Source organism: Bufo bufo, chromosome 3 (genome assembly GCF_905171765.1).
Source record: "Bufo bufo chromosome 3, aBufBuf1.1, whole genome shotgun sequence".
NCBI lineage: Eukaryota > Metazoa > Chordata > Amphibia > Anura > Bufonidae > Bufo > Bufo bufo.
Genome location: NC_053391.1, coordinates 226,560,475 through 226,583,241, shown reverse-complemented (window position 1 = coordinate 226,583,241; position 22,767 = coordinate 226,560,475). Strand labels below are relative to the sequence as shown.

At 42.4% G+C, this 22,767-nt stretch overlaps 1 protein-coding gene across 1 annotated transcript in view; it reads right to left on the bottom strand.

The window, feature by feature from the left end:
- Positions 1-2,995, bottom strand: part of GUCA1B (guanylate cyclase activator 1B) — a 47,744-nt gene extending 44,749 nt beyond the window's left edge. The window contains exon 1 of the mRNA XM_040421853.1: positions 2,764-2,995. Coding sequence (XP_040277787.1) covers positions 2,764-2,964 — 201 coding nt within the window. The 5' untranslated portion in view covers positions 2,965-2,995. The remainder of the gene's footprint in view (positions 1-2,763) is intronic.
- Between the last annotated feature and the right edge of the window lie 19,772 nt (positions 2,996-22,767).

The following is a 22,767-nucleotide window of genomic DNA, read 5'->3' as shown; positions in this document are numbered from 1 at the left end:
TCAGCCCTGACAGCCTGGAGCTGAGCTGAGGCAGAAAGTGGAGGGGGGGGGGCTGCTTTAGATGGTGATATCTTCTCAAAGGTAGCAGATAGAAATATGCCACAGTCCAGGCTTTCATACAAGACCAGAATGACAGTTCTAGTCCAAGCAACAGAGGAGAAATCACTGTTAGAAATAGAGTTGGGAATAATCGCGGGTAAAATCTGCTTTTACTTTCAGCTCCATTCACAGCATCCTGATTTCTATCATTGATACCTTTCCCTGTACAGAACAGATTTATGTAATTCTGAATTGTCTGAAAGCTTGGAATGTCAGCTTTTCAGACAATACAAAGGCCATATTTCTAGCTGGTAGCAAACCAGAGATATAAGCAGCAAAAGTAGCCCCCACCCCCCTTCCTGTCAGTCTGGAAGAGAATGCGGACAGCTGGCTATTAAGAGGTTAAAATAAATGCTTACTGATTTTATAAAATTGCAGAGCTTGTCTCTGGCTAGCTGTATGTGAGGATACACACTGCTCTGGGTACTGTGGGAAGTTATCTGTGTTCCGATTGGTCCTGCTAGTTCATGTGAGGAGAGCAAGGGCTTATGGAAAGTGAGGGAAATAAAGGATGGCCTCAAGGAAGGGCAAATATTATCACAGAAAGAGCAGCAGAGGCCATCTTAGGAAGTTGCTGAAATAGAGGCACAGAGAAATACGGTTGCTAAGGGCTGAATACAGACATCAGAAAGGTAAAATTAGCAGAAAGATACAGCTTCATGAATATCTTCCCTTCAGCATCACAAATGTTAGGAATTAAATTTTTGGTAGTGAAATCGCAGTTACACTTTAAAGTGAATGTGCTGAACTGCAATATCAGCACAGTTCATGAACAGACATGGCCCTGTTTCTGGGATACAAAAAATGCAGACCCTTGTTTTCTAACACTAGACAACCCCTTTAATTCTGCACCAGTATTATTTACTATGAAGTACATTTAATTCCAGGTCGCTGTACATATGAGAAAGGGTTTAAGCATATAACATAAGCCAAAAAATCTGTACGGGTACAGAGGGAGAGAGGACTCTTCCCTCAAATGCTCATAATTAGAGATGAGTGAATCGAAGCTGACAAAGTGGAATTCGATCCGAATTTCAGGAAAAATTTTATTCACACCTAAGCCAAATTTCCTTGCGCTTCATGGTAACGAATCGCATTTTTCCTAAAATGGCTGCTGCACGTGTGAGGACATGGGGAGAGGAACTCTGGGAAGGCGGGATCACCCATAATGCTATACATGCAGCCAATCAGCAGCGAGCCATCCCTGTGATGTCACAGCCCTATAAATAGCGGCAGCCATCTTAGATTCTGCCATTTACCAGGGTACTTAGTGCAGGTAGAGACGTCTGCAGGTGCTAGGGACAGTGTTAGAAAAAACGTCATAGTGCTAAAAAAAAGATTTACAAGTGCAGGGAAAGATTATTCAAGGTGTAGGGAAAGGTTAGGCAGGAATCATTCCACAGCTTTTTGTAGAACAGGGTTCAGTAGGGGACGTTACAGACTGGGTAATAGGAACAATCCGATTACACCTTGCTGCACTGACTGGGAATCCAAATTGCCATTATACAGCTCTGCAATTCCAGCAAACCGTTCTTATTAGGGTGCAAGTGCTGATTGATACAGGAATTAACAGGGTTTATTACAAGGAAATATTTCTACATTTTATTTGCCCTTGTGCGGTGCAGTTATATGTTCTAAAGCATTTTTTGGCTTGTATTAGTGGGAAAAAAGGGCTTATTAGTCATTGTGTGGTGAAGTGCGACAATTACAGCCCTTTTTGTTGTGTATTAGTGGCAAAAGTAAAATATATTTGCCGATCAGCAGTTCCGTTATCTGTAGTAAAGCCTTTTGTGACGTGTATTAGCAGAAAAAGAAAAAATATATTTGCTGCTCAGCGGTGCAATTATCTGTGGTAAAGCCTTTTGTGGCGTGCATTAGTAGAAAAAGGAAAAATATATTTGCCACTCAGCGGTGCAGTTATCTGTGGTAAAATCTACATAGGATGAACAGGTGAATCATCCGAAAAACAGGCTCCTTAACCATATTAGAGATACGGGTGAGCCACGATACACATACTTTATTTTCCTACTTTAAATTAGTGGTTGCTAATAACCACAGCATTTAAGGAGTTAAACAACCAGGATCAAAGGTTTTAGCAAGATGTTACAGATGCCTTACACCATTACTAAATTCACGCATGAATAAATTATCTTCTTATTAAAAATCAAGATAATTTCTTGTTTCGAACATGACAACGAATAGGTTAATGGTAAAAGAACAAACAGTAACTTAAAAAAGATGGAACACAACCAAAAGATCAAGAAAACAGCAGCTATATACTCTTAGGACATGTATGTCTGCTTGAACACGGGAAGCAAAAGAAAAAGTAAAGTGGGAAAAACAGTTTTCATTAGTACTTATTCACACATGCGCATTAAAAATCATCTGTGTTGCAGCCACAATCCGGAAAATATTTTGGGACACATACAATATGCTTAGGTCAGACATTTCAGCTTCTGTAGGAAACTGAAACCTGATTTTCCAGTAATTACGTCAGTGTCCTTATTGAGAGGACAATTCATTTACCTAATGTTATTCTGAGCCTAATTTTATTCCACGCGGGGGTGTATATATATATATATATATATATATATATATATATATATATACACATGTATCTGCTTGCTTGTGTTACAGCATTCAGGTATAAGATCAAAAACTTACCCCATTTTTATCAAAAGCTCTGAACATGTGTTCCACATAGTCTGCTGCCTCTTGGTTGTCTGTCACTCCAAAGAAACGCTTAAATTCATGCATAAAAAGAGTCCCACTCGGGCATTCTACCACAAACTTCTTATACCATTCCTGGAGCTCTGCTACATCTATTTCCACCTTGTCAGTCTCCTCGCTGAGGTGCTGTCCCATCTTTAGAAATGTCTTCGATGGTACTCACTCTTCTCAGTCTCTCTATCCTTCTTCACTGAATGACCCTATGAACTTATGTTTGTCTTAAAAAATGAGCCAATATTAATGTGGTGCCACCCATGCAGCTTTGTTGCCTGGCCTCCGCAAACCACATTCCAAGTGCTTCTGTCCTGTGGAATGGTGAAGAGCGAGAAGAAAGGTCCAATTGTTTTTTCACTCAAGTAACAAGAACAAAATGTAACAGTTTAAAATGAAATCTGATTTGTAACTTGTATGTCAAAAACTAGTTAAAAAATATAATAAAAGTGAAAATGTCCTGAAGGCACCGTTCTTCTTTCTTGCGTTAGGCTGAATTTTGTAAATTCATATACAATCCATACATGTTCAATATGTCTTCCTGGAAGTATGTTCTTTCATCCATCCCTTGTCATTGACTATTATCTGTAATAACAGATGCCTATAAAGCAGACGTCCAAGCAAAATCTTAACCTTCATACTATCAATAGTACGCTCTGCACCTTTCAGTAGTTATGTGCCTGTTCTCAGATAAAGCTCTGTCCCATCTGCACAAGGAGAAAATGGAGGGGGTTGACTCCATTAGACTAAATACAACGTGTTTTCAGATAGGGATAAGAAGATCTAAGATCATTAGAAGATTCTCATAAGGATTTACGTTGTCATGTAATGCCTTTATTAAAGGCACAGCACTGCCTGCAAGCTGCTAAATTGTACTACACATAGAATAGTAATTTATATCTACAGTATATTTTTGAAATCATATGCTTAAAACTTTGAGGCAAGGTTCATGAGAAGAGCAGATATGACAACCACAGCTGCACTGTAAAATAGTTTCAATGTGCCTGATGGTTTTCTGCCTTCGTCTCATGCTTTTGGGGAGTAAAGGAACATGTATCAAAAAGGCAGGCCTGTGTCCGATTTCTTTCCCATAGCCCATTTTAAGGGGGTTTTCTGGGATTTTAATATTGATGGCTAGGGATGAGCGAATCACATAAAACTATGTTTCAATACTGAACCGAGCGAGCGTTCTGTACAATATTGGAATGTATTGGCTCTGATGAGCTGAAGTTATTACTTTGCGAAGTCTCACCTTGGAACCGAACCCGAGTTCTGGAAATGTTTTTTTACAGTATAAATCAATTACTGAAGTTATTATGCGAAGTCTCACGCGACTTCGCAAAGTAATAACTACGGCTCATCGGAACCAATACATTCTAATACTGTACGGAACACTCGCTCCGTTCAGTATTGAAACGAAGTTTTATGCAAATCGATTTCGGATGTTTCATCCAAAGTCGATTCGCTCATCCCTATTGATGACTTATCATCAGGAAACTTCATGAATATCAGATCAGCGGGGGTCTGACACCCGGCAACCCCACCGATCAGCTGGTTGAAGAGAAGGTCGCAGTCAGTGCAAGCGCAGCCTTTCCTTCATTGTATACCTGCTTGCCATTGACATCGCAGCGGGAAGTAGGTGTAATTACAAACCATCCCATTCACTTCTATAGGAAGTGAATGGGACAGCTTCTTGTAATTATACCTGCTTACTGCTGCGATGTTGAGGGTGAGCAGGTAAACAATGAAGGGAAGGCTGACCTCAAACAGAATGCGGGCTTCTCTTTAACCAGCTAACCGGTGTGGCTGCTAGGTGTCGGACCCCCGCCGATCTGACATTGATGACCTATCCTGAGGACAGGTCATCAATATAAAATCCAGGAAAACTCCTTTAAGGAAAGAGAAAAGAGAAGTCCTGGGTCCATGTGTTCTAAAATGGATGGCACAGATATAGTTAACAATGAGAAGGGAACCTATTTTGAATTTCTTTGTACAGTATGCTTGTGGATATTTCTCCTAAACCTCTTTTTTTTTTCAGTGTTTCACCTGTCCATATAGGTACCCCTGCACTGTTTTTAACCGGAATATTATGGTGCCAAGACTGGGTTTCCACATTCAAGTTCTTCTATGTAGTTTTTGAAGCCACAGCCAGGCACAGATCATGAATGTTAGAGATGCATAAAATACTGAGTCTTCCCCTCTTTTTGAATTTGCTCCTGTTTTTGGATTCAAAAACTTAATTTAAAAAATCCTGTATGTGGAAATTCAGACTAAAAGACAATAGCTGATTTAGCAATTTTGCACATGTGGTGGTTTACATCCCTAACTATCTCATAACACATAATGAGTTCTTTTTTTAAAGAGATTCTCCAGGATTTACATATTAATTACCTATTGTCACTGTCAGTTCTGTGAGAAGGTCTGGCAGTCGTTCTTCTCTACCTGATGTTCTTTGTTTTGGTTTCACTTTCTCATCTCCTTTCCTTTATATTCCCTCCCATACTGCCTCACTTTGCGGTTTATACTACTTCCTGGATGAAGTGTTCACTGCTGGAGGCTGCTTCTGCTGTTTGTTCAGATAAGTCTTTTACTTTATTGTGTTTCCTTGCTGGTTTGATTCTAGGTGACCCTGACTCCGTCCGTATTAAGTGAAGGGAGCCAGTGGTCGTGTCACCTCACTATTATAGGGTTTTCAGGTGTCACACAGTCTTAGGTACGTGGGCATGCAATCGTCTACCATACAGACCCTTGCATGTGCATAGCAGTCAGGGAGAGCTCTTAGGGTTTTATAGGGCTCGCCTATAAGCTCCGATCAAGCCAGTCGCTCGTTTATTTATATGTTCCAGCTATCTGCTAACTTCCTCCGTGACACCTATCTTCAGGATAAGTCATCAATATGAGATAGGCAGGAGTCTCCTACCAAGCAGCTGTATGAAGAGGCCCGGTGCTCTGTGAGTGCTTAGGCCTCTTTCTAGGCCATGTGACATCACATTAATCAGTCAAATAGCCTAGGCAAAGCAGAGCCATATTCAAATGAATGGAGCTGAGCTGCAATACCAAACACAGCCACTATACAATTTACAGTGCTATGCTTAGTAAGCTGTGAGGGGGCCACGGCACTCACGTGAGCACTGGAGCCTCCTCAAACAGCTGATCCACGGAGGTACCAGGAGTTATGCTTCCATCAATCTCATATTGATGACATATGGTCCTCAAATAGCTGATTCACGGGGGTACCAGAAGTTAGACCCCCCCACCGATCTCATATTGATGACGTATCCAGGAGAACACTTTTAATGCCTCTTTGACCTATTAGCAACCAATGAACACATATGTACATCACTAGTTGCTAAGTAGTATATGGTGTGGGACCACAAGCTGAACCCTCTCCATACATGGCAGGTACCAACTTTGTTATACAGCTGACACCCACTTGCAGTGGCTGGAATCAGAGATAATGACTGCGGCATCAGAGCGACTCAATCAGTTTGGCGCCTCTGCGAGTAATCACAGGGTGCCAATCATTGGTTGCTATGGCTTCCAGACCCGCCAGACCCTCTGGCAGGGTGTAACCGTATGTTCCAATTCCCTAAGAGGACTAATAAAACAATGTAAAAATAAGCTGAATGAAGTTTTCAAAAATATAAAAAAAACATAATAAATAAAATAAAACATTTCAATTTCTTATATAAAAAGAAAAATAAAAAAATAAACATACTGTATTTGGTATCAACACATCTAAAATAAATGCTAAATAGTATCAATAAAAACTACAGTTCACCCTTCAAAAATAAATGAGCCCTCAAGCAGCTCTAACACTATAAATGTTGGGTGTCAGAATATAGCAACACAAAGCAATTTTTCTAAAGTTTTGCATGTTCCGCAATCACTCAAAAAAAGCAACCATCGATTTCAACGAAACTTGGTATACACATACCTTGCTACCTGGAAAGAAATCTTGTGGGGGTCACAGCTGTCTAGGACGTACCGTTCCTGAGATATTCCTGCATTAGCCTATACAATCCTGCAAGTCAGTAGAAGCTCGCAGGCCCTTAGCCTCCACATACACACAGTTTTACTTCAGGTTTACATAACAACCCAGACATTTTTCTTCACTGCTGTAGGTCAGCTTTAGGTTAGGGCTACAGGACGACAATAAGTCGCACGACACATAGGGCACAACTACACTGCTACGTATGTCGCGTGACAATTTTTATAATGATAGTCTATGGTGTTGCACTGCGACATGTGACACACTGCGACTGCGATGCGACAGTCGCAGAAAAATCTATTTTGGATGCATACACACATATATACGTCCTTATTTATATATAGACAAACGGTAAAAAAATATTTCTGTGATGGAAAAAATCTGCAATTCCAAGTTAGTTTTTTGAGTTTGGCTTCTACAATGTTCACGGTACAACAAAAATAATATGTTAACTTTACTCTGCGGGTCAGTTCAATTACAGCAATACCAAATGTATATCGTTTTTTGAGACAAAATGTCGCGCGACACATGTCGTGTAGTCCTAGTATTAAAGGGGCAGGGCACTGTGGAGGTCACTGTTAAAGGGGCGGACACTGTGGAGGTCACTGCTAAAGAGGCGTTCACTGTGGATGTTACCGTTAAGGGGGCAGGCCGCTGTGGAGGTCACTGTTAAAGGGGCGGACACTGTGGAGGTCCCTGTTAAGGCAGCGTGGTACTGTGGAGGTCACTGTTAAGGCAGCGGGGTACTGTGGAGGTCACTGTTAAGGGGGCAGGCCCCTGAGGAGGCCACTGTCAAGGGAGTGGGGTGCTGTGAAACTCACTGTTAGGCCTCTTTCACACGACCGTTTTTTTTTTCCGTTTTGCGGGCCGTTTTTTGCGGTCCGTATACGGTCCGTATACGGAACCATTCATTTCAATGGTTCCGCAAAAAAAACGGAATGTGTTCTGCATGCATTCCGTTTCCGTATTTCCGTTTTTACGTTCCATTGAAAGATAGAACATGTCCTATATTTGGCCGCAAATCACGTTCCGTGGCTCCATTCAAGTCAATGGGTCCGCAAAAAAAACGAAACACATACGGAAATGCATCCGTATGTCTTCCGTTTCCGTTCCGTTTTTTTCTGAACCATCTATTGAAAATGTTATGCCCAGCCCAATTTTATCTATGTAATTACTGTATACTGTATATGCCATACGGAAAAACGGAACGGAAAAACGGAACAAAAACGGAAACACAACGGAAACAAAAAACAGAACAACGGATCCATGAAAAACGGACCGCAAATCACTGAAAAAGCCATACGGTCGTGTGCAATAGGCCTTAAAGGGGCGGGCTGCTGTGAAGGTCAAAGTTAAGGGGATGGGCTGCTGTGGTGGTCCCATTTTAAAGTGGCGGGTCACTTTGGGGGGTCAGTGTTAAGGGGTAGGGGACTGTGGATTTCACTGTTAAAGGGGCGGGGTGCTGTAGAGGTCACTGTTATGGGGAATGCTGTCGATATCTTTTAACGACACACACAAACATTAAATGAAATACCTGTGCGAAGCCGGGTCCTTCTTCTGCTAGTATATATATATATATATATATATATATATATATATATATTTAGATAGATATATAAAATTAAGAAGTACAACTCATCCAACAAAAAAACTAAAAAAGTTCTCATATGTCAATGTCTACAGAAAAACTAAAAAGTTATGACTCTCAGAAGGCGGGAAAGGAAAAGCAAAAACATTTTGGCTTGGTCTATAAAGGGGTTGTCCCTTGAAAAATGTTCTTCAGTTTTCAAACCAGCACCTGGATCTAAATACTTTTGTAACTGCATGTAATTATATATATAGTATAGCTACTGAGTTATTCAATAAAATGTATCTGTATAGCGCCCCCTGCCGTTCGTTTTTCCTTATTTCTTTGTCTGGCTCACTGAGAAGGCCGCACGTGCTCAGTTTCATCCTTTTACTGCCTCCTGAGCTGTGATAGGGAGAGAGCTACAGAAGAAAGACACACCTTCCGAGAAAGGACACTCCTCTTGAGCTGCCAGCTTGATATAAATTTAGCAGAGCAATTGGAACAATAAATGGAGAAATCTCTTGATCCATGTGAGGTACAGGACTGGTTCTAGCTTTGTTAGAAAGATATTTGCATGTACTATATGATCTTTGATTTTCATATTTTACATTAATCATGGGATAACCCCTTTAAGTGGTTTAACACACTGGGGCAGATTTACTAAGCTTGAGGATGGCATAAACTTAGGTTGCCTACACATACACCAGATTTATTATAGTAGCTCAGGCTGGATGATAAATCTGGTACAGCGCTAGTCTAGCTTTATACCAATTATTGTTGGCTTACTTAGAGACAGAATTTGTGGTGAATTTTGGCACAGAATGCTGCATCTTAAAGCGCACATCTTTGGTGTGATGACACACCCTCCCCTGCCCTTTTTCAAGAGAGTAGAAAAATTGGAAAAACTCTAGCTGTACGAATTTGAGCTACTTTTTGGACAGATTATAGGCACAGAAATATTAGTAAATCTGGGCCACTGTGGGATTTTTTTTTTTTTTAAACAGTTTTTGAGGCAAAACCAGAAGTGGTTCAACTAAGTCCTTCCTTTATATTTTCCATTCCTTTTGAAAGCACTTCTAGCTTTGACTAAAAAATCTGCACCAAAAGAGCAGGGGTTATATGTACAAAAAGTAAAGAATATATTTTAAAAGGGTTCTCTGCCTTTTTCTTACTGATCATCTATACTTTGGATAGGTCATCAGCATCTGATCGGTGGGGATGACGGGTGTCATCTGGAAGCTGTCTGAGAAGACTGAAGTGAATGGGGTTGAGCTGCGCTTAGGGCACGTGACATAGTCGTGACATCACAGGCCTGCAGAAAGCAGCAAGAAGACCGAGGCGCTACCGCTACCTTCTCAAAAAGCTGATCGGCAGGAGTCCGCCAATCAGATGCTGATGACCTATTGAATGGAGAGATCATCAGTAAGAAATTCTTTTATTTACAGTTCTTTATTGTTCATTTGCCAATTTAAGGTAAAATAATCTCCTATTTTGTTTCAGTTGTTTTGAAACATAATTAAAAATGTATAGTCTTGGGTGAATAGTGGAGGTTATGGAGAAGGATGATGTTGGTACGGGCAGTATCTTACTTATGTTCCTACATATTTTTTGGGGCTATTATTTGGTCCTTGTATAGTGATATAATTTGGTCCACTATAGATACGGATACTGCAGCAGCATGTAGCAGTTGAAATCCAACTGTCCAATCTTTATCAGTAGGCCCCATAGTCATTAGAAATGGGTGAATTCTGCCAACATACATTTAATGTGTATTGCCAGGCTAAAGCTGGATATACCTGAGAACTATTGGCCAAACACCCTTAGGGCTCATGCACACGACCATACGTACAGACTCGGACGGGCCCACAGGGATACAGGTGAATCCCCCGGTGGACCCCTGAGCAAGGGGGGCCCCTAGACTCCCACCCCCTGCACAAGTGGCACATAACACAGTACATGTATTGACCTACATACATATATTCAATGTACAGCACCTCGACCAGCCTATGTTCATATAACAAAAGAAACTCCCCAGTTTATTATTATAGACATGATCAGATAGCTGAGATGACTTCTAGGTATAGAGGAAAGCCACCAGTGTCCTCTTCTCCCCAGGACCCACCTTTTCAAAGTTGCTGCAGAGACCCCCATATTCAATCATCTGGTAGCATCTTGCTGCTGTGTGAGCAGGTAATATTTTAATGTATCCGTACGGTGTGCTCCCAAAATAAATTTTACTGGTGGGCTCTAGGCCCCCCAATCCGACACTGCATACATATTTGGCAGAACGGAACAGCTGGCCCCAACTAGAACAGTCCTATCCTTGTCCATAATGCGGACAATAATAGGACATGTTCTACTTTATGGAAACAGAATTCACACTAAGTAATTTCATTTTTTTTTTTTTGGGCCCCATTAAAGTGAATGGTTACGCATACGGTCCGCAAAAAAAACGGAACAGACATGGAAACAAAATACGTTTGTGTGTGTGAGCCCTTGGAGAGAGAGGAGAAAGTGATTTATCTCCCTGAGAATAAAAGGATCAGGCCATTGAATTCCATCAGGGCTACCTTATAGAGTGTGAAGGATGCTATACATATTCGATGGTCGGCCAAACCCACCAAAATCTGGAGGTTCAGCCAACATAGATCTAATGTGTATGGCCAGCTTAACGCACAATTAGTTTATTTAACATACATGCTTTGCATTTTAGATATTAAAGAAATTGCAGATAAAGTAATTGCTCCCAAGATACAGACAAACATCTATCTGACTGCATGATATATTTATGTTTGGTTGATTTTGGTACATGCTTTTAATTATTGTGGTATATATTATATAAGCCAAAAAAGAGTTTTGTTTAGTGGCGAGTCTGAAACTGGACTCCTTAGTAACATTAGAATTTCCAGTTGATAAATAATGCATGCATTCTTTCATCTGTAGGATCATATTCCTGCTGAAACTGTTAATCTAGAAAAAACAGAACTCTGAATTCCATAGAAACAATCTGAGTAAGGTTTCATGTACACAAATGTATTTTTGTCCGTGTCCGTTTTTTTTTTGTTTTTTTTAGGTTTTATGCCTGTATGTGGAAACATTTATTTCAATAGGGTCACAAAAAATGGAAATTACATTGTGTTTCCGTATGCCCGCAAGTCTCTTGTGTTGCTGACAAGGTCAGGCATTGTTACAATGGATCCGCCAAAAAAAACAACTGATGTAACACGGACGTCACACAGATGTCATCCGTTTTCTTTGCAGATCCGTGTTATGCGGACCGCAAAATACATACAGTCGTGAGCATGAGCCCTTATAGATTTCTTGTACCTTAAGACATGTATGGTTTGATGAATTACGTTTGCACAGTGACTGAAGAAATGCAGAGGTCATATACAGGGAGTGCAGAATTATTAGGCAAATTAGTATTTTGACCACATCATCCTCTTTATGCATGTTGTCTTACTCCAAGCTGTATAGGCTTGAAAGCCTTCTACCAATTAAGCATATTAGGTGATGTGCATCTTTGTAATGAGAAGGGGTGTGGTCTAATCACATCAACACCCTATATTAGGTGTGCATAATTATTAGGCAACTTCCTTTCCTTTGGCAAAATGGATCAAAAGAAGGACTTGACAGGCTCAGAAAAGTCAAAAATAGTGAGATATCTTGCAGAGGTATGCAGCACTCTTAAAATTGCAAAGCTTCTGAAGCGTGATCATCGAACAATCAAGCGTTTCATTCAAAATAGTCAACAGGGTCGCAAGAAGCGTGTGGAAAAACCAAGGCGCAAAATAACTGCCCATGAACTGAGAAAAGTCAAGCGTGCAGCTGCCAAGATGCCACTTGCCACCAGTTTGGCCATATTTCAGAGCTGCAACATCACTGGAGTGCCCAAAAGCACAAGGTGTGCAATACTCAGAGACATGGCCAAGGTAAGAAAGGCTGAAAGACGACCACCACTGAACAAGACACACAAGCTGAAACGTCAAGACTGGGCCAAGAAATATCTCAAGACTGATTTTTCTAAGGTTTTATGGACTGATGAAATGAGAGTGAGTCTTGATGGGCCAGATGGATGGGCCCGTGGCTGGATTGGTAAAGGGCAGAGAGCTCCAGTCCGACTCAGACGCCAGCAAGGTGGAGGTGGAGTACTGGTTTGGGCTGGTATCATCAAAGATGAGTTTGTGGGGCATTTTCGGGTTGAGGATGGAGTCAAGCTCAACTCCCAGTCCTACTGCCAGTTTCTGGAAGACACCTTCTTCAAGCAGTGGTACAGGAAGAAGTCTGCATCCTTCAAGAAAAACATGATTTTCATGCAGGACAATGCTCCATCACACGCGTCCAAGTACTCCACAGCGTGGCTGGCAAGAAAGGGTATAAAAGAAGAAAATCTAATAACATGGCCTCCTTGTTCACCTGATCTGAACCCCATTGAGAACCTGTGGTCCATCATCAAATGTGAGATTTACAAGGAGGGAAAACAGTACACCTCTCTGAACAGTGTCTGGGAGGCTGTGGTTGCTGCTGCACGCAATGTTGATTGTGAACTGATCAAAACACTGAGAGAATCCATGGATGGCAGGCTTTTGAGTGTCCTTGCAAAGAAAGGTGGCTATATTGGTCACTGATTTGTTTTTGTTTTGTTTTTGAATGTCAGAAATGTATATTTGTGAATGTTGAGATGTTATATTGGTTTCACTGGTAAAAATAAATAATTGAAATGGGTATATATTTGTTTTTTGTTAAGTTGCCTAATAATTATGCACAGTAATAGTCACCTGCACACACAGATATCCCCCTAAAATAGCTAAAACTAAAAACAAACTAAAAACTACTTCCAAAAATATTCAGCTTTGATATTAATGAGTTTTTTGGGTTCATTGAGAACATGGTTGTTGTTCAATAATAAAATTAATCCTCAAAAATACAACTTGCCTAATAATTCTGCACTCCCTGTATGTCTTTGTAACAGCCAACAAGAACACTTCTGGGGTGTGACCCTGTAATTCTGCATCTTGTGCCAAGCAATCCAGATAGTGTTGCCCAATGCCTGGGGTTACCAACCACAAGTCTGACGCCACTTCCTAATCACATTTCACATGGTTCATAAAGGCCAATCAGAGAACCAAGAAGTTTGAGGACTTATGCAAGCAGCAAATGTTTCACCCTGTTTGAGGTTTCTTTTGGGAGCTTTCCTTCTCCCTATACCTAACATAGGGAGAATCCTTATGAGTGATATTTGCCTAATGTCATAGTTACAATTCTGATGTATTCATGAGCCCTGTACCGCTCGCATCACTCTGAGAAAAGTCTCCGTTGGTCAGTTTGTGAATGTGGCTCACACATAGACAGTGCAATGCAGCTGTCTGAGTGCGGAGCCACGAAAAAGGAAGACACCCCGGGGTCTGCCGCCCGGATAAAGGACAGTGTGCCAGGAAACAGGACTGTCAGGCCTAAAGCCGGACATCTAGCCCCCACCAGTTATTAAAATGAATTGATTGTTTTGACATATCTGCTTTAGGATGGTTTCACACTAGCGCTTGATATCCGGCTGGCTGTTCCAGCAGGGAACAGCGGGACAGATCTCTCTACATTCTGGCATTGCCAGAAGTTTGTAAGTGTCCTTCTGGCCCTATTAACTATAATGGGGAACAGTGGAGATCCAGCCGCATTCAGGCAAATATGCAGAGAATTGGCCAAAAGAAAACCGTAGAAAGTCTATGGGCCAGTCTCAGTTCATCTCCTGCAGCAAGGAGAGAGAGCATGCTTTGTGCGCAGTTCTCTTGTCTCATTATAGCGAACGTGGGGCTCTCAGCACTCAGTCAAGACCTTTGATATGTCACTATGACATATCCAAAGTTTTTTGAAAGCTCAGTAACTCTAAGATAACGTTATTTATGTCCCTTCAAGAGGTTTTCCGAGATTTTCATACGGATTGGTGGGGGTCAGACACCCAGGACCCCGGCCGATCAACTGTTTGAAGTTAATGGGGCTGAGTGCGATATCAAGCACAGCCTCTATACAATGTACGGCGCTGTGCTTGGTAAGGGTACTTTCACACTTGCGTTGTTTGATTCCGGCAGGCAGTTCCATTGCCTGAACTGCCTGCCTGATCAGAAAAATGCCTGATCAGTCAGAAAAATGCATTGCAATACCGGATCCGTTTTTCCGGTGTCATCAGGCAAAACGGATCCGGTATTAATTTTTTTCTCATTTTTAAAGGTCAGTCAAAATGACTGAACTGAAGACCTCCTGATGCATCCTGAACGGATTACTCTCCATTCAGAATGCATGGGGATATGCCTGATCAGTTCTTTTCCGGTATAGAGCCCCTGTGACGGAACTCTATGCCGGAAAAGAAAAACGGTAATGTGAAAGTAGCCTAAGCTGCGAGAAGGCCACAGCGCTCACAGGGGCACCGATGCCTTCTCAAACAGCTGATCGGCAGGGGTCCCAGATGTTGCACCGCCACTGATCAGATACTGATGACCTATCCTGAGAAATAATCAAAATATCGGAAAACCCCTTTAACCCATTCTACCCTGGGCCAGTTTGCACCTCTCTGCCCAGGGCATGTTTTGCAAATCTGACATGTGTCACTTTATGTGGTAATAACTTTGGAACACTTTTACTTATCCAAGCCATTCTGGGATTGTTTTCTTGTGACACTTTGTACTTCATGACAGTCATAAATTTGAGTCAATATATTTCACATTTCTGAATGAAAAAATCCCAAATTTACCAACAATTTGGAAAAATTTGCAATTTTAAATTTCTCTGTTTTTAAAACAGAAAGCGATACCTCATAAAATATTTATTACATAACATTACCCATATGTCTACATTTTGAAAATGTCATTTTATTTTTTAGGACGTTAGAAGGCTTAGAATTTTAGAAACAATTCTTAAAAGTTTTAAGAAAATTTCCAAAACCCCCTCTTTAAGGACCAGTACAGTTATAAAGTCACTTTGTAGGGCTAACATAGTAGAAACCACTCATAAGTGACCCCATTTAACCCCTTCCCGACATATGACGTAATATAACATCATGGCTGCAAGTGACTTATTACGTCACGGTAATCGTCCCTGATATCCAGGCCCCTGCTGTAAAAGCCGATGCCGGTGGATTAACCCCTTCTATGCCGCAGTCAGTGCTGACCATGGCATAGAAGGTGCATGTGGCGGGTGAGGGAGCCCATCGGGTTGCTGTGGCTGGAACCCGATGGGTGACAAGGCAGCCCGATGCCTTGCACAGGCTTCCTAATGCTTTGCACGGCATCAGGACCTGCCTTCTACAGGGGCCGAGGAGATCCAGCCCCAGGCTTGTCTCCTAGGCAACCTGTTAGTGTATTACTCAGTGTTATACACTAACAGGCAATGCATTACAATACAGATGTATTGTAATGCATTGCAGATGGGATAAGACCCTCACAAGCTGAAGTCCCAGAGTGGGACAGAAATAAAAATAAAAAAAACCCAAAAAGTGTTTTTTTATTAAAAAAAATACGTTTTAAGTAAAAAAGAAAAAAAAAGCCCCTTTCCCCATATAAAAAAAATTGCAAAAAAAAAGAAAAAAAAAACACACATATTAGGTATCACAGTGTCCGTAACGACCAGCTCTATAAATATATCACATGATCCACCCCGTTCAATAAACACCATAAAATTTTTTGAAAAACCTGTCAGAAAAATACATTTTTGTCACCTTACATCACAAAATCTGCAACACTAAGTGATCAAAAAGGCATATATCCCACAAAATGGTACCAATAAAACTGTCACCTCATCCCTTAAAAAATGAGCCCCTACATAAGAAAATTGCTCAAAAAATAAAAAACCTATAGCTGTCAGAACATGGAGACATTAAAAATTCTTTTTTTGGTTTCAAAATGCTATTATTGTGTTGAAGTGAAATAAATAAAAAAAAAGTATACATATTAGGTATTGCCGTGTCCATAATAACCAGCTCTTTAAAAAATTTCACATGACCTAACCCGTCAACGGGAACACCGTAAAAAAATAAATATAAAAACAGTGCCAAAAAAAGCTATTTTTTGTCACCTTAGATGGGGTCATTTATGGGGGGTTTCCACTATGCAAGCCCCACAAATTGACTTCAGACCTAAATAGTGCGGTGGTCTGGATATATGGAATTCTAAAGCTAGTTTAAAACCTTGCTCCAAATCATTATAGGCCACTCTGGGCTATGTTCCTTGTTGACTGACTAAATGACGTCAGAAATGAGCATTTTGTTATGTTTACATCTGCATACAAAGCCAGTACTGTCAGGGTTTTTGTCTGTTTTGTGGGCAAAAACAGTACAAATTGCATTTTCTTGCAGCCAAATTACATAAACCTAAACAAAACCCATTAAACTTATTGAGGACTTTTAGTGATTATCTGCTGGGTGCCATCAGGGAGGTACAGATGACACTCAGTGTTGCCAACTGTCCAGAAATTCCTAGGCAGCCTGTGAAAAATGTAACTTTTTTCCAGCATGCGTGAAAAAAAAAAAAATTGTGTCCGTGGTTTTTCAGAGGACTTTTATAGTTCACAGCAAATGTTTGTGATCAGTTCATACATGACCCATAGAGACGTATCTCTCTCTTATATATATAAAAATGAGTTTCTGTCTGTTCTTTATGCGCGACCAAACGACTGGACCGATATTAACCAAAGTTGGCACACAGGTACATCAGGTGTCCGGGAAGGTTTTAGACCGGGTCTCAGCTCTCTAGGACGTACCGTTCCTGATATATTCCCAAAAAATGACCTTCATTAGCCAATAGAACCCTGCAAGTCTTTCACTTCATATCCCAACTGCCATACACACGGTCACATGTCGCTTATCAGCCAATAGAAGCTCGCAGGTCCTTAGTCTCCACATACACACAGTTTTACTCCAGGTTTCCATAACAACCCAGGCATTTTTCTTCACTGCTGTAGGTTAGCTGTAGGCTAGGGCTACACGACGACATGTGTTGTGCGACAATAAGTCTCACGACACATAGGACACAACTACACTGCGACATTGATGTCACACCAATGTCGCGCAACAATTTTTATAATGATAGTCTATGGTGTTGAACTGCGACATGTGACATGCTGCGACTGCAACTCCACATGCGACTCAACATGCGACTGTCATGTCGCATCATTTCGCATGTAGCAGTGCGACACCATAGCTTATCATTATAAAAATTGTCGTGTAGCCCGAGCCTTAGAGGGGCAGGGCGCTCTGGAGGTCACTGTTAAGGGGCAGGCACTGTGGAGGTCACTGTTAAAAAAGCGTTCACTGTGGATGTTACTGTTAAGAGGGCAGGCCGCTGTGGAGGTCACTATTAAAGGGGCAGCACTGCGGAGGTCACTGTTAAGGGGCAGGGTACTGTGAGGTCACTGTTAAGGGATCGGGGTACTGTGGAGGTCACTGTTAAGGGAATGGGGTGCTGTGGCTGTCACTGTTAAAGGGACAGGTGCTGTGGAGGTCTCTGTTAAGGGGGCAGGGAACAGTGGAGGTCACAGATAAGGGGACAGTCCCCTATGGAGGTCAGTGTTAAGGGGTGGGGTGCTGTATAGGTCACTGTTAAGGGGGCGGGCCCCTGAGGAGGTCACTGTCAAGGGAGTGTGGTGCTGTGAAACTCACTGTTAAAGGGAAAGGCTGCTGTGAAGGTCAAAGTTAAGGGGATGGGCTGCTGTGGAGATCCCATTTTAGGGAGGCGGGGCACTGCAAAAGAAGTGCACATCCTGTGTAAGTACAGCTGGTGTGCTGGGATCGGTGAAACAAGGGAAGGGTGAGCATTAACCTAACAATCTTTCTTCTGCAGGCTAGAAGAAAGAACAGTTTTTTTTATTAAAAGCCAGGAGATCTCCTTTAAGGTTTTCCAATTTGTCCATTAAAATATTGGTTGTCTGTGATTTTTGGGTAAATTGTCCAGAACATGAAGGAAAATTTAGGTTGATGGCACTGTATTCAATAATCCTATATTAGCCTGTTTGCTGCCACCCACTTTATGAGAATCACTCTATAGGAACTTGACAAAACACATTTACAGACCATAATGTGTAAATATAAGGTCTGTTAGCTTCAGAGTCCCCAATTAATTTGTTCTCCCCATCAAATACATGATATTAGCCTAAATGGTTGCATTAAGGTCAGACTACTTCTACCAGAGGGGCTGTGCATGGGAAGGGATTTTTAGGATGCATTATGATAATGTTATTCATCCCCCTCTCTCCCTAAGATCAAATGTATTTTGAGGGATACAGAACACAGTATAGGTGATGTGGGACAGAGATGGGGGGGATTGGGTGACAAAGAACCTGTGTAGGGCTCAGATGTTTGGTATAGAAACCATGATCGTACGATCCATCCATGATATCATTATGGTTTCTTTTAGAAATAGAAGTCTTTATGCTAGTGTGAATAGAGAGTTAATATTCATACAGAGGTGACTACATAGCAAAGACAACTAAAACAATTGCAAGTGTTGTGTTATATAGTCGATGCCTTATATCTGTCAATCAATATTGTAACTGTCAGGTTAGAGATTCCCAGGAATGGAGCAGGACATAATAAGAATTAGAGTGGTTGTCCAGCCATTACAAAGTGATGGTCTACCTTCAGGATAGGCCATCACTAGCTCATCGGTGGGGGTCCAACATCCTGTCTCTGGAAGTCAGTACCAGAACTACACAGTTCTGTAAACTGTGTAGAGGTAGGACCTCACTACTACAGCGCTTATCTCACTTGAGTCAATGGGAGCAGTGCTGCAGTTGATGAAGCTGTGTGGTTCCGATGCCAACTTCCGGTGGCAGATTTACACCCGAACAGCTGATTAGCGGGCGTGCAGGTTGTCAAACCCCTCAAAGATCAGCTAGTGATGGCCTATCTTGAGATACATCTGTAAAGAATAAATCAAGGCAACTAGACTTACTGTAGATTTCTTGAAAATGTTTCACTCGTTCTTCCAACGAGCTTTCTCAATTCTGAGAATTCTCAGAATTGAGAAAGCTCGTTGGAAGAACGAGTGAAACGTTTTCAAGAAATCTACAGTAAGTCCAGTTGCCTTGATTTATTCTTTACAGATATACCATGACCTAGATAAATGAGAACCTTCACAGACATATCTTGAGATACGCCATCACTTAGTAAAGGTTGGTCAACCCCTTTAAGAAAATGAATATAACTTGTTATGTAAAGAAATTATGTAAAGGTATCAGCATCACTAAGACAGGATAATATATCATATCTCAAGTCGGGTGGCAAAAGAATTACCTGTTTCTATAAATGGCCCAAGGTCTTAAATGAGATTCTGTTGGTAAGAGGATTGGGACAGTTTTAAACAGGACACATTAGATCAAGGCGAGTGCAACACAATGTGAGATTCTAGAACACCTCTTCAAAGGTTTAAAGTAGAGATAGAGTGGTCTGCTAAAAGTAGGACTAAAACCCCAGTTCACTGTATGTCTAATATCCAAATAAGATAAGATGTATTACATAAGATAAGCTATATTACAAAATCCCTTCACTGACAAAAGCCTGGATCCATAAAACATAACATATTGGGAAAATAGATCAAACCAGCCACTATTCCCAATCTTTAACATGTTATGACTGAGAACCGCTACTTTAAACAGACAACATCAAAAGCAATCCATAGCCTTAATGCTCGCATAAAAAATTATTTTATATATATAATTTATTAAGTACAGTTAAAAAAAACAAATCCAATTAATATGATGGGGGTAAATCAAAATTCCTACCCTCGGACATACAGCAAATTACTATTCATGGAGCATATATGTGAACAATATATGTTTTTAGTGGCCCGAATCTGCTACATATAAATGCTTGCTAAAGTACTAGTAACAAGTCCTATTTATAGGACTATCAAATTATATGACATTACACCAGTATAGAGATATAGCACTATCCATATAATATGCTATGCACAGGGCTAGTAAAGGACAATCAACATTGGTAGTTACTCAATTCATTGACACTGTAGCACGATATCACTTGCCTGCTGTGACACTGCACGATGCACGCCGGCGGGATGTCCGGGTTCCTCTACGCGTGAGCTTCGTCAGGAGGTGACATAGGATAGGGTAAGGGTGTTAATGAAGGGATCCTCCTCCAATGACGCTGTTATATGTCATGTGCGTATTTGCGGAGTGACGTTGACGCTTAAGGCCTCATGCACACAAACGTATTTTCATTCCGTGTTCGTTCCGGGTTTTTTTGCGGACCGTATACGGAACCATTCATTTCAATGGGTCCGCAAAAAAAACGGAAGGTACTCCATGTGCATTCCGTTTCCGTATTTACGTTCCGAAAAAAAACAGAGCATGTTGTATTATTGTCCGCATAACGGACAAGGATAGGACTGTTCTATTAGGGGCCAGCTGTTCTGTTCCGGAAAATACAGAATGCACACGGATGTCATCTGTATTTTTTGCGGATCCGTTTTTTGCGGATCCGGTCGTGAACATGAGACCTCATTCTTAAAAAGCTATGTGTATACTACGTGCGCATTAATGGAGTAACAGTGGTGCATGGCCGTTCGGGAACTCCGAGACCTCCCCCTTCCGCCCTCCGCCCGAGACCACGTGCCCTTCAAAGGCCACTAAAAACATATATTGTTCACATATATGCTCCATGAATAGTAATTTGCTGGATGTCCGAGGGTAGGAATTTAGATTTACCCCCATCATATTAATTGTATTTGGTATTTTTAACTGTACTTAATAAAATAATTTTTTATGGGAACATTAAGGCTATGGATTGCTTTTGGTGTTGTATATTGGGAAAATATACTAAAACCATACCGCTTGAATAGATAAATAGTATGTAATTTTGCTATGATATAGGAAAATATACTCACTTGTGTTATTGCCAAATTAATTTCTCACAAGCCGACTGCAGTCTATAGAGTAGGGTAGCCAGGTGAGATAACAGGTAAATGCTACATGCAAGAAGAGGAGGATACTGTGGATCGCAAACACAGCAGAGGGAAGAAGGTAGGTAATTGCCTTCATTCCTACTTATAGGCTGTATTGATGCCTGCAGATGCCCCTGCAATAAGACTCGGCAGTGGAGCACCTACATACTCGCGCGGTGACCACAGTCTTTGCTTAATATATTAACGTCTTTAACTGCAACAGGGGCGGTACTGCTGTGGCCCCGTAGCCATATAGGAATTAAAGTAAAGCCGGACTGAGGGCTATAGCCTTAGGGGGAGGCGACCATGATGGGGGGGGTGGTTTAAGGAGACCCAGGGTTTATGAGAAGAGTGCGGCCGGTAAGAGGGGCCATTTTGTTGAGGAGAAACAACTGTGCTCACCGGAGATTAAGGCCTTGCTGGCAGAGTTACAGGCGGCAGCAGCGGAGCGTGGCGAGGGATGGCTCCAGGAGCGGGTGCAGGAGCTGCTGAGAGGGGCGGCCGAGGTGCCTGTCTTGCCTCCGCCCACGGCGTCCCGGCCGCGGCGGTCTATCCCGCTGGCGCGCCTTAGCCCAGATAGCGGACCCCCTCGGGCTCAGCGCCGGAGCCCCAACAGGGACCCTCCACGCCTGCAGGCGGCGGGCCCCATTCCTCCCCGCACGCCCAGGCGTGGGAGGAATCCGGTTAGTAGGCGGAGTCCCCATGCAGGCCGTGCCAGGTCTGCCAGGCCAGTGTCGCAGCGCAGGGAGTCATGGGAGAAGTGGCTGGGGCCCCTCGGCGCGCAGGAGGAGGAGAAGATGGCGGAGCTGTTGCGGGCCACGTGGCAGGAGGCAGCAGGCTCTTGTCCAGGACCACCGGGATGCAAGAGGGGGTTGGCTCCGCCTCCCCTGAAGATGCAGACGAAGACGCGTCGGCAGACGTCCCTGGCTCCAGCCTAGCCAGGGGACACACAGGAGATGACTGTCCAGGAGGATCTGCGCAGAGGACTGGTCGGGAAGCAGGGTCTGTGGCTGGTGGGGTCACAGCACCCATGCAGCCAGGTGAGCAGCAGTGCTGCGGGGGGAGGGGGGCCCCAGACAGAACTGAGTAAAGGCTTGGGTCAGTTGCTGGGGGGGTTATCCGGTTTGGTAGCAGGATAGGGCATGGGGGGGTGTCCCCGTTACCGGCGTGGGGTGTTGGGGGGGCTCTGGTGGCGTTGGGGGGGCTGGGCCGGCGGTGTCGGGTGTGCGGGCAGGAAGATGCAGGCTGGGTGCTCAGGGCAGGAAGATGCGATGCGGTTGGATGACAGGGCGAAAGGGGAGGTATATGTATGTTTTGAGGGTCCCCTGGGGGCGCATCTTAAGCTGGAGGTGAGGGAAAAAATATGGAAAGGGGAGTACGTAGATATTTTTTCCTTAGATAAAGTTCAGAAGGACGGGAGCAAGAAGGACGACGAGGAAAAGCGC